Source organism: Hylaeus anthracinus, unplaced genomic scaffold, assembly GCF_026225885.1.
Source record: "Hylaeus anthracinus isolate JK02 unplaced genomic scaffold, UHH_iyHylAnth1.0_haploid 18982, whole genome shotgun sequence".
NCBI classification, from domain to species: Eukaryota; Metazoa; Arthropoda; class Insecta; order Hymenoptera; family Colletidae; genus Hylaeus; species Hylaeus anthracinus.
The window spans coordinates 5,893-21,661 of record NW_026534807.1 but is presented as its reverse complement, the minus strand read 5'-3'; the positions used below and the strand labels follow the sequence as shown (position 1 = coordinate 21,661).

Sequence of the window (15,769 nt, the reverse complement as noted above, 5' to 3'; positions counted from 1 at the left end):
ATATATATATATATATATATATATATATTTATATTTATATATATATAAATCCAGTATTCAGCTATTCGAATTCATTTACCGTGTCGATGGTTGCCTAGGAACCTGTTCAGTGTCCGAAAACATGGCTTTCGACGTACCCAGTAACGGTACGGAGAAGCTACCGTCTGCCTAGACTGGATGCTGTCCAAGATTCCCTCTCGGATTCAACTCTGTGTCTCTGAGCCGGTAAAGTGTCGAAGCGAAAACGAAGAATGACAGTCTCGAAAATAAACGACACGGATCCGACGCACCTGGAGATCCGACGCACCTGGAGACCCGACGCGCCGAGAGATTCGACACAGAGGCCCATGGAAACGCAAAAGCATCTTTCCGACACGAAAGACTTCGACCGAACTGTGCATCGAGGACAGAAACGCGCGCCAGGATTTCTCTGTCCATAGCCCGCGAATTCTCCCGCGAATTCTCCCGTGAATTCTCCCGCGAATTCTTCCGCGAGCACGCTTCATATACCTCCCCTCGCGTTAGTTGTACATACACGTTCGATGTTGCCACGCGAGAGCGTTCTGTCGTTCTTCAAGGTACGACAGCCTCGTCGCGCTCGGTGGCCGTACGCTTAATATAACAGCGCAGCCGTTTGAAGAACGAAGCAGCTGTCCGGTTCGGAACGAGTTCCTTGGAGAGAGTAAGTGCGTGAGGAGTGACAAAGGCTTGTCTCGTTGCAGGTGGCGAGGCGTTCGCGCCTCTGTTGAACTACATGTACACCGGGCGGTTGGAGGTGACGTTGGACAACGTCTACAGCGTGCTGCTGGCTACGCATCTGTTGCACATGCCGGGAGCTCTGGAGCAGTGCAGAGCGGCCCTGCTGCGGCTGAGAGGTCCGCCGCCTCTACCGATGGGACCCGCCTCGACGCTGATGTCGACACCGGGGTCCGGGAGCATCCTGAGGCCGATACCCAACCGGCTCATGATAGATCCCGGCATCTGCTGGCCTCCCGCGACGTCCCTCTACCCGCCTGCCGCGCCAGCGCCCATCGGCATACCTCACCTGCAGCCTCAGCTGCAGCCGTCCGTCCTCCTGCAATCCACCGTCCCACTCGGCGTCACGGTCGCGCCTACTTGCAGCGTCCAGGAGACGCAAACCTCCGCCCGGTATAGGTGCGAATGCTAGGTAGTCTCGGCGAGCGAATAAATGCGGTGGATAGAGCGCACGATTAGTAGACCGTACGCTTAATAAACCGTACGCTTAATAGACCGTACGCTTAATATCTTTCAGATTATCCGCGTGTCGCTTGAGACCACGTCTCGTGCTTCGGTGACAAACACTCCCGGCTCCTCTTCCTACCGAATGCTCCATTTGTTTCAAGAGTGCTCCGTTCCTCGGGTTCTCTGTGCGAGCCTCTTCCAACTCTATGCTTCATTCGCTCCAAGAGTTCTCCGTAACTCCGTACCTCCGTTCCTCGGATTCTCTGTGCGAGCCTCTTCCAACTCTATGCTCCATTTGCTCCAAGAGTTCTCCGTAACTCCGTACCTCCGGAACTCCGTACCTCCGGAACTCCGTACCTCCGTAACTCCGTACCTCCGTACCTCCGTACCTCCGTTCCTCGGATTCTCTGTGCGAGCCTCTTCCAACTAAATGCTCCATTTGCTCCAAGAGTTCTCCGTAACTCCGTACCTCCGTAACTCCGTACCTCAGAACTCCGTGCCTCCGTACCTCTGGAACTCCGTACCTCCGGAACTCCGTGCCTCAGAACTCCGTGCCTCCGTACCTCGGGTTCTCTGTGCGAGCGTTTGCCTTGAGAAGGCCTCCTTGTCACTTCAATACCACCGATGATAGCGCGGCTCTAGAAACAACGTTTCTTTCCTCTTCGATGTTGGCAGCGCCTCCGTTCGCCACCTCTAACCAGCCTCCGCTGCTCTTTTGCCAACAGCAAGGCTCCGTCGCCGGCGGCGTTCCAGGTGGAGAGGAGCCCGAAGTCGCAATCGAGCGTGCCGAGAGAGGCTAAGCAGAGGTCGCCGGAGAACGGGAAGAGGTCCTCGGGCTCGCTGCCGTTCGTCGCTGCAGCGTTTACAGGTTTCGCTGGGAGGGCGCCGTCGCCGACGCCTTCGGTCTCGCCGACGCCGTCCTCCGCGTCACAGTCGTCGGTGCCCTCCTGCCGGAGCAAGAAGTCCGAGCAGCAGGTCCGGGATGGCGGGAGACGGTACAAGGAGGAGCTGGACCACGAGACGGGTAATTCGGAGGCTGTCGGTCGGGTGTCGCCTGCTATCGCGAGCCAGCGTCGCGAGAGGAGCGTGGAGGTCCTGTCCGTCGCGGAGAACGATCGAGCCAAGTCGTCCAAGAGGAGAGGCCGAGGAGGAGAGAGCTCTTCCAGCGGCGTGTCGTCGGTGGTGTACGACGTGGCCTGCTGCGACGGACCGGTCAAGTTCCACCGCGTTCTCAACGAGAATTACTCCAACCCGGCGCAACAACAACGTGTCCAGAGGTCGTGCTTCGAGCCCGAGAACGACGAGAACGGGAGACCTCAGGCCGCCAGGATGGCCGGTGACCCCGCAGAGTCCGGCACCGAGGCCAACACCGGCACCGAGAGCTACACCTGCAGCTACTGCAGGCACACCTTCAAATCTCAGTACTGCTACAGGAAGCACACCAAGAGGCACCTGCTGCCCACCAGGCTCAACGAGTCGCCGGGGAACAACACGCAACGCCAGGACGTGCGGCGCGCCAGAAGGGAGGTGCGGCTGCTGGACCTGAACGTTCAGTACTATCCCTGCAAGATCTGCGGCTGCAAGTTCCCTAGCTACTACTTCGTCCACAAACACAGGAAGCTCTGTCACGCCAACGCGGAGGAGAGGCAGCGAGCCGAGGACACCAACGCGCCAGCCGACGACCGAGAGGCCACTTCGATCACCAACGACAGGAAATAAGGAATACATCTTTCTCTCAAAGTTTCGCGACCGTACAAAGTCCTACAAGGTCGTAACAAGGTCGTACACTCTCGGGCCGTGGAGGAGACACACACCGATCAAGAGAAGGACTCTGCTCTGTCGACGATTCAACCCACTTGCAGAGTCGTGATTCCAACCATTGAAATATATTTTAGTGAAATTCGAGTAATTAAAGTGCAACGAACCGAAACGGTGTTTTTTTTTCTGCGTAAAGTGATCGATTCTGAATCATTCGAAGGCTGTTGCGTAGGCAGGAAATAGGATTTGAAGAAAAAAACACCTGTACCGAAAACCGAGGTGGCCGGGACTCGAACTCGGGACCCCCGGACTACCAGTCCGACACCTATCCGTCGGGCTAGTTCTCGTTCACGCTTTGTCTCTCGTTCGTTCGTATATATATATATATATCTCTATCGTATAAGTCTACCGAAAAGTTCAGTTTTTAGAATACACGAAATAATAAATACCTTGGATAAATTTTGTTGTTGTTTTGTTGTGATATCATTTTTACTATCGTTCGCGACGTCTCGTCAGCGTGATTGAAATTTCTACGTAATTTTTAACGAATACACGCATAGTCGCTGCTACTACTGCTAATATTTCGTCCTCGTCGATTATTAAGAGCGATTAATTTCCGGCACAATTCGTTACGCTCTCCATGAAAAGTGTAGACAAATTATAGGAGCGACCCTGAATCGCACGATGAATTTGTATCGAAGTGCGGCACGGTACGGCACACGTTCGATCAACGACTACGTTAATTTCTGTAATTACTTACCGAGTTAATCTAGAAACGCGTCGAAACATGCAAAATGGAGTACCGATAACGGAGATCGACAAAATTCAAAATACAAAGCGACTATCCGCTACAGATTAAATAAAAATTAACTCAAACGATGGTCCGTTGTTACAATAAAAGCAAATCCTGTTTATCTCCGACCGAGACACCTTTTACAACCACACAAAACTGCGAATAGATATTTCAGAAACGAAGGTGAGACATTTCAGAAACGAAGGTGAGATATTTCAGAAATTCTCTGACCAAGTATTTTCACCCAGAAAATTGTTTAAAGCCTAAGCAACGAACAGTTACGTTAATAGGATCCCTTCGACTATGTTTGAAAAAAGATTGAAACATTTTTCACTTATTAAACCGAACAGTATTAAATATTCGAGTGATCAGACTTGCTTGTTTGTCAAGTCGAGCGAAGCAAATACGTGAAATAGTTATCTATTTTACAAAACTCACCGATGGTGTCCATCGACTGAGCCTCCTCGTCGCTGGTTTCCATAGGAGTGGCGTGATTATCTTTTTTCTTCTCCTTTATTCTGCTGGCAGCTCCGACGCCAGCAACGCCGCTGCTGTTTGCCTCTCTGCAGCTCGATTTCTTTTTGTTGGAGTCTTTGAAATCCGACTGTATCGTCGTGGCGTTGGTCGCGTTGGTGTTCACCGACGACGACGACGACGACGACGACGACGACGACGACAACGACGACAACGTGCTCTTCCCATCGATTCTGCAACGACAGTCAAACAAGAGAAAATTACGTCGGTAATTTTGTTACATTCCAATAACGACAATTACGCAAACAACTTTCGCACGAGCCGGTAATACGCTCAATTTTTAATCTGCATATCATTTCTACAGAAACGAGAAGAGTCAACTTCCCGGATTTCACGCGGTTCGGAATCAGATTTTCAACGATCAACTCAATTTCGATGATGAACGCCTAGGTAAACTTAATCCACTAACCAGCAAACCATTGATTAGCATTACAATCTGCTAATAACTATCCCACGTTCCCCCGCGAACCCCGTTTCGCCAGCCCATTCTATTTCACCCTACCCCCACCATCACTCGCCGCCTCGTCCCTTCCAATCCAATCCCCTGCCTGCGCTCCAACAATTTATTTTCCTTTTTCAAGAATCACGGGCTATCGTTGCTTCGCGTCGTTTCAACTAATGTAATTGGAAACGTTAATAATAATAAAAAAAAAAAAAAAAAAAAAAAGATACGTTACGTACATTACTTTAACATCTTTTCCCGATACTGTTTCCTGCGGTTCCTCCTTAATTTCCACTTTAATATGCGGCTCCTTGGGTTCCACTTTGATGTCTTTGATCAGTTCCTTGGTATCCTTGGTGTTTGTCGTTGTCGTAGACGACGACGGTGTGACGCACGACGTCGTGGTGCTCAGTACGGACGTCGTTGTAGCTGTCGTGGACGTTATCACCGATTCCGTTGACGTTAAACATGTACTCGACGTTGTCGAACTTAAAGGAGTCGTTGAAGTGGTTGCTATTGTCGTCGCAACAGCTGTCGACACGCCGGACGACGTTGTCGTGGTTGTCGTTGTAGTTGTAGTCGACGTTGCCGCCGAATTACTTTGAGGATTTTCTTGCGTCTTCTGCTGTTGTTCGCGTTGCAACCTCGTCGTGACACCCGTAGTTAAAATGTCTATAGGTCCGATACTCGAACTGGTGTTATTTACCTGAAGCAAGCCAAGTGAAACGTGAATTTGTATACCAGATGTATGTCGACGATTTTCTATTCGAAACAGCAAGTATAAACTTACTTTATTGTTAGGATTGTTCCGAGAGCTACGTGTTCGTTGCCGCGATTTCCGCAATAGCTGCTTATAATTCTCTGCTTTTTTAGTGAGGTAGTAATGATGCACGCAATCTGGAACGGACTTATGTTCTAACGATTGAGCTATCGTTCCAAAGTTTTTAGGATGTTGTAAATATTTTTCCTTAAACAATTCGTGCTCCACGGAACTCCATACGTTGATCAACTTCCGTTCGCTGTGAAGAGCCTCCAATTCCTCCGGCTGAAGCAGCCCGTTTCGATTCTGAAACGCGATTCGTCTTTGCTTCGTATCCAACAACAAAGGAGGTATCACCGCATACGAACGCATCTTCTTGTCTTCCATCTGGAAAAATAACCATAAAAGAATGTTAAAAGAAGAATGTTAAAAGAACGTTAAAAGAATGTCAGAAAATTAATCGGCATATTGGCCTAGTTTACACCGTAGAAACTTTTCATACGTATATCGAAGCTGATCCGAATCGAGTCACGTTAGGTTAGACTTTTAAATACGAATAAGGTATACACTGAATGCTGTGCCGTGTACGATAGATAACCAAATGGATATTAATATTGACATACATATCGTCGTGTGTGAGTTTTTATTTGCAATTCTGACGATGCAGAATGCAAATTGAAGAAAAGAGACAGAATTAAATTAATCATGCAGCAATGGAATCAAATGGAAGTTTCAACGATGCTTATTTTAAATATGAAATATCAAAGAATAATGCAAGAGATAAAAAGTAACGATTTTTGCCAAAGAATCGTAAGAGAACATTGTACGGAAATAAATGTCCACTTTTCAGATGTCTAAACAAAATTTCATTTTGCTATGCAACATTGTCCTTTTTCTTTTTTTTTTTCTTTTTTAGAAACATACGTATATCAGCATTTACAGCGCGTTGAGAATACTTGATACGCGCATCAACCGTTCGGTGGAAAAACCAGGCCAATTATGGTTATAAAATGGTATTGCCTCTTGCTCTTGAAGGCCGTCCATAATTTCTTCTAGATCGGCTTCACTCTTGATACGAGCACCGACTCTGTTGAAACGTTCCTTGTCTTCCCTCTGTTTTCGCAATTCCGGGAACACCTTCTCGAAGAACTCGCGATTCTTCGCTTCTTTCGACTTTCGCTTTTGCGTTGCCTCCAATCGCTCCACTTTACGGTGCCATTCCTGCACCAAGATGGCGTACGTTTGCGACTGCTGCCGATGAAGAGACGCGCGTTCAGCGTGCTCCCGTCGAAGCCTCGCTATAAGCCTCGCTCTCATACACGTTTGATGCTTCGATCGATTTTCTTGGTACACGCTTGTATCCGACGGCTGATTGTACAAAGGCAATTCCACTTTTGGACCCAGCCTCTCGAGGAGTCTGTGAGCTTCTTCCGCCTTTCTCTGTAATCAAAGTTATAGTTCAACGAAACGTGCCCACCGAATTGTCATCATGACGATTTCGTTACCAGCATCTTACCCTATTATCAGCATAAATTTTTTGTGCCAGAGACTGATGCTTTGGTTGTTGAGACTGTTCCTCAACCTGTCGTTTAAGCCCGCTGGCTTCCAGAGGCTTGTTCGCCGTTTCTTCCAATTCCTTCAGCTTCTTCCGCAGCTTGTTTATTTGAGACTCTCTCTTCGCGATCTCCCTATCGACCTTGGCGATCTGTTGCAAAAGATCGTCCTTCGTACTCCGGAACTGCGCGTCCTCCTGCGTGTTCGGTTCCGGGAGCGTGGGCGAAATCGCTTCTGTCTGCGGCGTATACGCACCTGCAGCGGGCTGCTCCTAGCAACAATATATCATATAATACCGTCGAATGCAAATCATCCAGGATCTTAGTTACTAACGGAATGTCTCCCAATTAAACCCACCCTAGTGTCTATCCTAAGTGGTTGCTGCAATTGCACCACGTGTTCTTGTTTCACGCAGGGGTCGGCAGGTGACAGGCTCTGACAGCGAGACTGCGATTGGGACTGCAGTTGAACTTGAGTCGGTTGTACCAAGCGTATCTTTTTAAAGGGCGGCGCCTCCTGCATGTTGGCCATCTCAACGGCCGCGCGGCTGCAATACTGATCCGGCTGGACGGGCATGAGTCCTATTCGTGAATTTCTTCCACTAGACACATGCTGATAGTCTGGCGCCGTTGGCGAAGGTGTCGGCGTCACCGAGGCAGGTGGTAAAAGAGATATCCTCGGTCTGTCCCCTCTTCCACCGACCATGCCGCTACCTATACCGCTATTCAACGCATACTCGGCTGTAACTACTCCAACGCCAACTCCTATCTGCGACAGAGGACTGCTGCTCACGCTGATGGCGATCCTCTCGTTCACCTGAAAAAAAACAACATACATCCGTTTAAAAATCTATCCTTCGTCTACACACTCTCTCTCTCTCTCCTCCTTACGGTTTCTTTCTTTTCTCGCGCGTATGATTCAATTTATCTTGCCTAACCTTCTCGACGTGAACCTATTTCAAGAAAATCGATGACCCCGTTCAAAAGAGCAGACGGCGGTGCGCTATCAATACATCCAGAACGTCGTGCATTTGTTGCACTCGAATTCCGACCGGAATATCTGCTTTTACTCTTTCCCTTTTTCCTCCCCTGCTATTCTCGTATCGCGATAGGAGCATGCGGATGCCATCTCGGTGTAATAGACGATAAAGTATAAACGGTAAAGTATAGACGGTAAAAAAAGGTCGGTTAATAAGCTACCGGTCGGTAAGCGAGGAATAGAGGAACCAGAGGGCGAAGGGTAGGTTCCCTCGGATGGTACATCCGCGTGCAAAGGGTAAATCATCGAGTTCGACTCGAATAGGGAATACCTACGTTCGTGGTGGCGCTGCGATATGCATCTCTTGCGGCGTAAGCAGTTCCCGAGAGCGACGGTGGTGGCGTTTGACTGACCGTGGGTGGATTTACAGGCGCGGCCGCGGGCGTTGGAACTGGTACGGGAGTCGACGCCGACGAGGCCGACGTGACCACCGTAGCTACGGATGGTACCGACGCCGAGGTTGGCGTCGGTGGGTACGGATGCATGTACCGTAGACCACCAGCCATGGGTACGGTAACGTAGCCTCCTGGTGCGCCACCCACCGTGCCGGTATTCCCGCCACTCGTGCCACCCGCGCCGCTGTTACCGGTACCGCTGCTGTTCCCGCTTCCGGGTGGCGGCACGTTCGACACGGCTCCACCACCAGCTCCAGCCCCTACGACTCCGGTACCGCTGTTCCCGCCACCAGTGCTGCCAACGCCACCGCCGCCACCGCTGATCGAAGGGCCCCCAGCAGACCCACTTCCAGCCGTCCCTGCCGCCGCTGCTGCTGCTGCCGCGGCCGCCGCCGAAGATGCAGCCGCACCACCCTGGACGTACGTCACGCCTGCTCCTACCGTTCTCGGGGAGACGGGGCTACTGCTCTTGATGTTCACGTAACTTTGCGCTGATCTGAAATCATTACGGAGCGTTATCGATTCCCGTCGAATCAAACCGGAGAAACTTTAGTACCCTTTGCTCTGTCACGTGTCAACTCAGGGCCGTCACAACGGCACACCGATAATTTTACATAAAGTTTCATTCAAAAAATCCTCCCAACTCTTCGTCTACACTTCGTCCCATCTTCTAGGACAAAAAAATAGAAAAATTGTGCCACGCCACAATTCGATCGTGGTAGAAAAATAATACGAGACGAGCGCATACGAAAGCCGACGGCGATGATCGAGCAACCAATCGCGTCGCGCGGTAAAAATATGATTATATAGTTTGTCACATGTGGCAAAATACGGTGCGCGTGCGCTGTAGGATATAACGATATGCGGTGTCGCAGTATAGCACGGATCATGGTTCCGCGTGCCGGTGCATCGGTACCTAGGCTGCGTCGAACGACTGCGCATGCGTCGAACATCACAAAGGGTGAATGTGCCTGTGTCTGCTTTCGTAAGGCGACGTTGCTGTCGCGAGGTTGCCGGATCGCCGCACATTCGTCGAGGTCTGCCCGAGAGTTTCTGGCGGCGTTATTTACCAGGGGAACGCGACGTAGGATTACTCGGTGTTGGCTCGTTTTACGCTCGTACACCTTTTCTTCGCAGACTAATTTCATTCTTAACGCGACGTTTCGTACGCACTCGTTCGGAATGTCTGCTAACGTGCTCTGTGATAATATTCACGTTCGACGCGATATCGGCATTTTTCAACCATCTTCGAGTATATATTACATAACGAAACGGCATTGCAAAACTAAACTGCAAAGTACATGTTTAGACATTGGACAAAATTTAGCAAATGTTACGCAACTGGTGAAATACTTATTTTTCGAAACCTTTGGAATTTTTATTGTAAACTATCTTTATTGAGAACTATTTTTATCGAGAAATATTTTTATCGAGAACTATTTTTATCGAGAACTATTACGACAAACACTTTGCGTTCTATCGATTTTTGAAAACTGATAACGGATTGTTCGACAACAAACAGCCATCGATGATAACATTCAGATTCCCCTATGGGCGAAACCCTAGGCTACGTCTGTCTCCTTTCCTCTTTCAACATTTTCCAAAGAACGAAACGAGACAAACATACCAGCAAACTTCGGATCTATTCGAAGCCTAGGGTTTTGCCCATGTCTGATTAAAGGAATCAACTTGGATCGAGAACGAGTGTTTACCGAGATGTAACGGTATTGCGCGTGTTAGCGGCGTTAATTACAAGTTTATTTTTACCGTGTTCGAATCTAGCATTACAAACGTTTCACCGTCTTGTGAATTTCCCTAGATTATGAGTTCCCGATGATGTAACGGTCAGTGACCCCCTCCTCCCACTTCTAAAATCTTCTCCCTACCATATATCACCTACTCTTTTTCCCTTTTATGAATGACACGCATGCGATACAACGTTATGTACGTACATAGGTCACAAAGAGAATGATAACACGGTATGCACGTGCAAATGTGCATACGCCTCTGCGCGCATTTAACCACGACGGATTCCGTTACCTCCTTCCTTACCTCTAAACAAAAAGTAACTATATGAAATTAACACCGTCAGCGTCTAGGAAATAACGAGAATTTTGTATCTTAATTTGAACAAATTCCAATTCAAATTCTACGAAACGTTGTCAACCGCGTTATTATTACCTGTACCGAATCCTATTTAAACTTATCGAAAAGAGCTGTGCATTTCCGTCGTCGCTGCCATCTTTCATTCGCCGCAGTGCGACCTACTAGCTTTCTCTTTCCTCGTTCCACAAGTCCCTAGATTTATTCTGGTTTTTCATCAATCGAAACATACGTTCAGAATTCGACGCTAAGGAAACGTAACGGTTCAAACTTCGTGATTACGAGGAATATATCGGATAAATTAATCCGGGAAGGCATCAAAGTCGACCATTGTTTCGAAAAAGAATAATGGAGGACGGTCGTTTTTAATTTTCCATTAATTATTCCGTTCCCACCCTTTGTATAGAGTTCGTTAATCTTGAAACGAAACATCGCGTCCCGTATAGTACACGCACGAAACGTACATGTAACGTTGCTCCCTTCGTTTGTACGTTCCTCATGTCGAACCTAACCTAACATTTTCCCGCGTTCGATCAATTATTTCACCCACACTTTACACCTACGACGGCAGTCGTCGCGGGCTACATTCTAGGAACGCGAATTAGGATTCGTTAGCAGAACGTAAGGTACGGGCGTCGAGGCACGACAAGTCGAGACACACTTTCTCGGGTAACTAGGTAAACACGAATCTTTCGATACAATTTCGGTCCGACGACCGGAGCGGGTGAAATACACAAGAAATCTTGTTAGCTCGAATGTAAATAAAGCCACGAATCTTTCGTACCGATAAGAAACACGAGCTTCACAGATACAAGGAATAATAAACAAATTATGTACATTACGTGTACATAGAACAAGGAACAAAACCAAGTGGACTTACTTCATCGCGTAAACGAACAATCTCGGGTTTCAAAGGAACCTTTCCTGTCCATGTACATTCTCCATTCGCGCATCTGGAACATCGCGTTTCCAGAAATCACAGGAGCACTTTCGTATTTCGATTTGGATACGGTACGCGACCGCTGATGTACATATCTCAGTTAACTATAAATGCTAAATGTAAACTTTGCGAGGTTAAAAATCAACGTTGCACGTTGACGTTTGAGGTTAGGATCGACAGGTAGCAGTAGTGGCGAAATCGGGAGTGCGCATGCGCAGCACGCTGAACGTGTATACGCGCCAATTTCAATCCTTCGCACGCCGCGTGTCACGAATTTGCGAAACTAGAACTCATTTGTAAACGTATTTAATGTATCAGGCACCCTGTATTCAATGTATGTAAGTATCGGTGTACTGAATAAATAAAGGTTCTTTGTTTGCCTTTTATACGTCACGATGATTGGCTGGAGTAACAGCGATGAAACTAGGACTAGTACTATCGGTTAAAAATATTGCAACCATTTCCAATTACGAAAACAATAAACATTTATTATCGAGTATTTCTTTTTAATTTATAGAAAAAAAAAAAAAAAAAAGATATGGTCCAAGATATGGTCTGCATACGAGGCTTGCCATAATAAAGGCGGCGACACGGTTATCGTTACGTTACTAGAAATAGGAGCGCGAGTTTTGAATCGAGTTTCGAATTACTTGGAGACACGCTGTTATCGTCGAGTGCGTGTCACGTGACGCAGCAGTCACCTTACGGTTCACGGAATCTTTTCTTTTTCTCTCGATACGTTTTCCTGAAGCCGAGGCGATAGGAGAATTACGCCTACGCGATATGAAATCTCGTAATTGCGGAGATAACAATTATTTGACGTGCAGACGTAAAAAGATACGGGCTGTGTGATTCACCGGTCGAAGAATTATGTGATATCACGTTGAAGTTGCAGGGGTGCAACGTGACATGTTTGGTGTATTTTTTTTTTTTTTGGTCTATTTTTTAATTATGGGCTGAATCTATTCGATGGTTCGTTGATTGCCTTTGTTGATTTTTATGTACGGCAAATTTATTAGGCAGACTGGAAAGCAATGTCGTTTCTTTTACATTGAATTCAAACAAATTTTTAACTAGCTAGTTATTGTTGCTCGCTTAATTCATATATTTATATATTCATATATTTATATTTATGTGAACAATTGAACAATTTGTTAAAAATAGGCTAAAATGACTCGAATGACTTTGAAGCACGGAGATCTGGTAAAAAATCGATTTTTCGTTCTAGGGTGAAATACAATAACTTCCCTATGAATCTTTTGCCATCTAGTGTGCAAATTTTCAAATTTTTTTCCATATCGATAAAAATCAACGAGCCGACGAGCGATAAACAAGTATTTAAAATTGCACAAACGACGTTACCTTCCAGTACACCTGATACTCGTGGCAATTAAAATGAAATATATTCTTTAAATAAAATGTTCCGTGATTATGCATCATCTCGAAGATTGTTCCCTGTTTAAAGGACGCGGTGACTCGTTCTTGGAGCAAGAGGGAAATACGTGGCCGCTTTTAATTACAACATCCTATATATATACACAGTCATGCAAAGGCGAATCGCGATAGCGAACACACGTACAAGCTTACCTGTGCAGCTGTACTGGAGTAGATCTCGCGGGTAAATGCTGGTTATGCGAGACCGGTGGTTGCGGCTGACCCCTACCAGGGGTCGACGTTACGCTGACGAGTGAGTGGCCATGGGACCCGTGAGGATGACCGTGGGGGTGGGCGTGTGGGTGCGGAGGATGAGAGTGGGGGTGAGGATGATGATGGTGATGCAAATCTGCCCCCACTGGACCCACAGGACCCACCGGACCCCCCACCCCCAGTCCGCTCACTACCTGGACTTGCTTGCCCACTGTCTCCATCACCCCTAGCGCATTGTGTACTGAAACAAGTCCCGTAAAAATTCATTCGTCGCTTCCTTTGTGCTTTCCCTCCTCGAGTCTCAACCCTTTCGGACCCACCGCTCGAAACTCAATTTACAACGAACAATTTTCGCGCCGTTCTCACTCGGAACGATTCTCGGAGAACGCACCAAGTTTAAACGTAAAGCAATGGTCGCGCATCGATGGTCGCGCGTCGGGTCCGAAAGAGTTACCATTACCGTATAGTTATACAGGGTGTCCCAAAAGTGTTGCAACACATTGAAAGAGGTGGTTCGGGAGGTGATTTGAAACAACTTTTTCCTTGGCGAAAATGTTGTCCGAGGCTTCGTTGAGGAGATATTAATAGAGAACCCCGACCAATCAGAGCGCGAGGATGCCGGTGGAGCCGCCGCGGTAGGCGTGACTACGCGCTAGGCGGTCGCGTTCATACGCTGCCGTGGGCGCTGCACCGGCATCCTCGCGCTCTGATTGGTCCGGAGTTTTCCACTCCATATCTCCTGAACGAAGCCTCGGACAACATTTTCGCTAAGGAAAAAGTTGTTTCAAATCACCTCCACCATGTATATACAGGGTGTCCCAAAAATGTTGTAACATCTTGAAATAGGTGGTCCGGGAGGTGATTTGAAACAACTTTTTCTGTAGCGAAAATGTTGTCCGAGGCTTCGTTGAGGAGATATTAACGAAATGCAGTGACCAATCAGAGCGCGAGTATGCCGATGGAGCGCTCGCGGTAGCGTATGTGCACGGCCGCCTAGCGCGTAGCCACGCCTACCACGGCCGCTCCAACGGTATACGCGCGCTCTGATTGGTCGACGTTTTTCGTTAATATCTCCACAACGAAGCCTCGGACAACATTCTCGCTAAGGAAAAAGTTGTTTCAAATCACCTCCCGAATCACCTCTTTCAAGGAGTTACAACATTTTTGAGACACCCTGTATATTAGGTTGTCCCAAAAGTTTCTTTCGTTTGATTAATAATTAATACATACACAATATTTGATGTCTAATGTTACATTATTGAATTGTATACGACTCCGTTACTGTGACAACATCAACATCTGAGAAATTAGATTGTCTATTTGTATAAACACTGACACACAAAATAATCGACAGTGTAATAATTGGCAGTGTAATAAATTACGAAAGAAACTTTTGGGATAAGCTAATATAACGTGCAATATTTTTTGAAGTACAAGAAAGGAATCCCTGTATGAACTAAGAATCGCTCTCGGTTGTCGACCGCCACGCAGCGCAGGTAGACCGAGACTCCTATTGCTTTATCTTGTTCGCTCTGTATGTATTCCGCGTTCGGTCTTATCGGACGAGTCGCTTTTCACGCCTGCGCGTTAAAAATGGCGCCAGCGAAGCGCTTTGTTCGCGTGGAAAAGGGATGCCGCGTGGCTACTTGTTTCACTATTCGCGACAACCTTTGGAGCACGATGCAACGCGTGGTGAAAATATAATTTTATTTATAAAACAAGCCGTACGTACGGGACGATACGCGTGCGCGACGAAAGAGGCTCGTCTGCAAAACACTGATCATTTTTATCACGAGTCGGTGTTTGGAGATAATTTTGCGTTCGTGACATTCCGTATTAGGCATAGAAATTAATCTTTAATACCGATCTTCCAATTCTCTTCAAGCCCGCCAAGAATTGTTTTACATTTCGCATATGCATCGCTAATGTATTATAAACATTCCACGCATATTAAACGTCATATATCATATCATTTCGTATCAACGTGTATAATCCCTCGAACGCTTCTGAGATTCCAGAGTTATTTCCGTCTTTCGTCGGTTTCAGCGTCTAAGGAGCTACAATACACAAAATTCCTCCGATTGCAAGCGACGTTCGCCGCATCGGAGGAAATTCGTGTTTCGAGTTATTGCTTCGCGCTAGACATCGTATTTGTACTTTTTTAGCGGTAAATCTGTTCTGAACCGGGTCTTTGCTCATCAGTCTTCTGTTAGATACTGCTGCTGGCTGAGTGCATCTCTTCCGAGACAGAAACGTTCTTATCGCTCTAAACTCAGGAAGTGGGGGGTAGAGGCGCGGAAGGGAGAGGGATGGGGGGGCGGGGAGGTTCTCGGGTTGCGACTCGAGCTATATACAATGTAAACACCAAGTTCGACGCCTCGGGTGGAGGTGGACGAAATTCTTCTATAGATACAAGTGTCGGATAAAAGATGAACGCAGCTCTTCGTTCGAAAATTAGATCGTTATAATTTAATATCGCAAACAATATACAGGGTGTCCCAAAAATATTGCAACACCTTGAAAAGTGTGGTTCGGGAGGTGATTTGAAACAACTTTTTCCTTGGCGAAAATGTTGTCCGAGGCTTCGTTGAGGAGATATTAA

The 15,769-nt window shown here is 47.3% G+C and overlaps 2 protein-coding genes across 2 annotated transcripts in view; one reads left to right on the top strand and one right to left on the bottom strand.

Annotated features, from left to right (window-relative positions):
- The first annotated feature begins 121 nt into the window (after nt 1-121).
- LOC128892827 (uncharacterized) lies at nt 122-2,922 on the top strand. Its single transcript, XM_054153391.1, has 3 exons — nt 122-146; nt 723-1,155; nt 1,929-2,922. Exons 1-3 carry the CDS (start codon nt 122-124, stop codon nt 2,920-2,922), a joined length of 1,452 nt encoding a protein of 483 aa, XP_054009366.1.
- A 1,217-nt stretch (nt 2,923-4,139) lies between these two features.
- The window catches only part of LOC128892826 (uncharacterized protein DDB_G0284459-like), a 17,253-nt gene continuing 5,623 nt past the window's right edge, over nt 4,140-15,769 (bottom strand). The window contains exons 3-10 of the mRNA XM_054153390.1: nt 13,108-13,408; nt 8,358-8,973; nt 7,402-7,860; nt 7,007-7,315; nt 6,511-6,930; nt 5,521-5,877; nt 4,970-5,436; nt 4,140-4,461 (exon numbers count right to left, since the gene is read on the bottom strand). Of these exons, the coding sequence (XP_054009365.1) occupies nt 4,140-4,461; nt 4,970-5,436; nt 5,521-5,877; nt 6,511-6,930; nt 7,007-7,315; nt 7,402-7,860; nt 8,358-8,973; nt 13,108-13,388 (3,231 nt within the window). The 5' untranslated portion in view covers nt 13,389-13,408. The remainder of the gene's footprint in view (nt 4,462-4,969; nt 5,437-5,520; nt 5,878-6,510; nt 6,931-7,006; nt 7,316-7,401; nt 7,861-8,357; nt 8,974-13,107; nt 13,409-15,769) is intronic.

Coding starts and splice junctions, on each gene's coding strand:
- LOC128892827 (XM_054153391.1), top strand. CDS start 122: ATGGCTTTCGACGTACCCAGTAACG. Junction 147..722: donor TTTCGACGTACCCAGTAACG/GTACGGAGAAGC, acceptor GTCTCGTTGCAG/GTGGCGAGGCGTTCGCGCCT. Junction 1,156..1,928: donor CAAACCTCCGCCCGGTATAG/GTGCGAATGCTA, acceptor TTTTGCCAACAG/CAAGGCTCCGTCGCCGGCGG.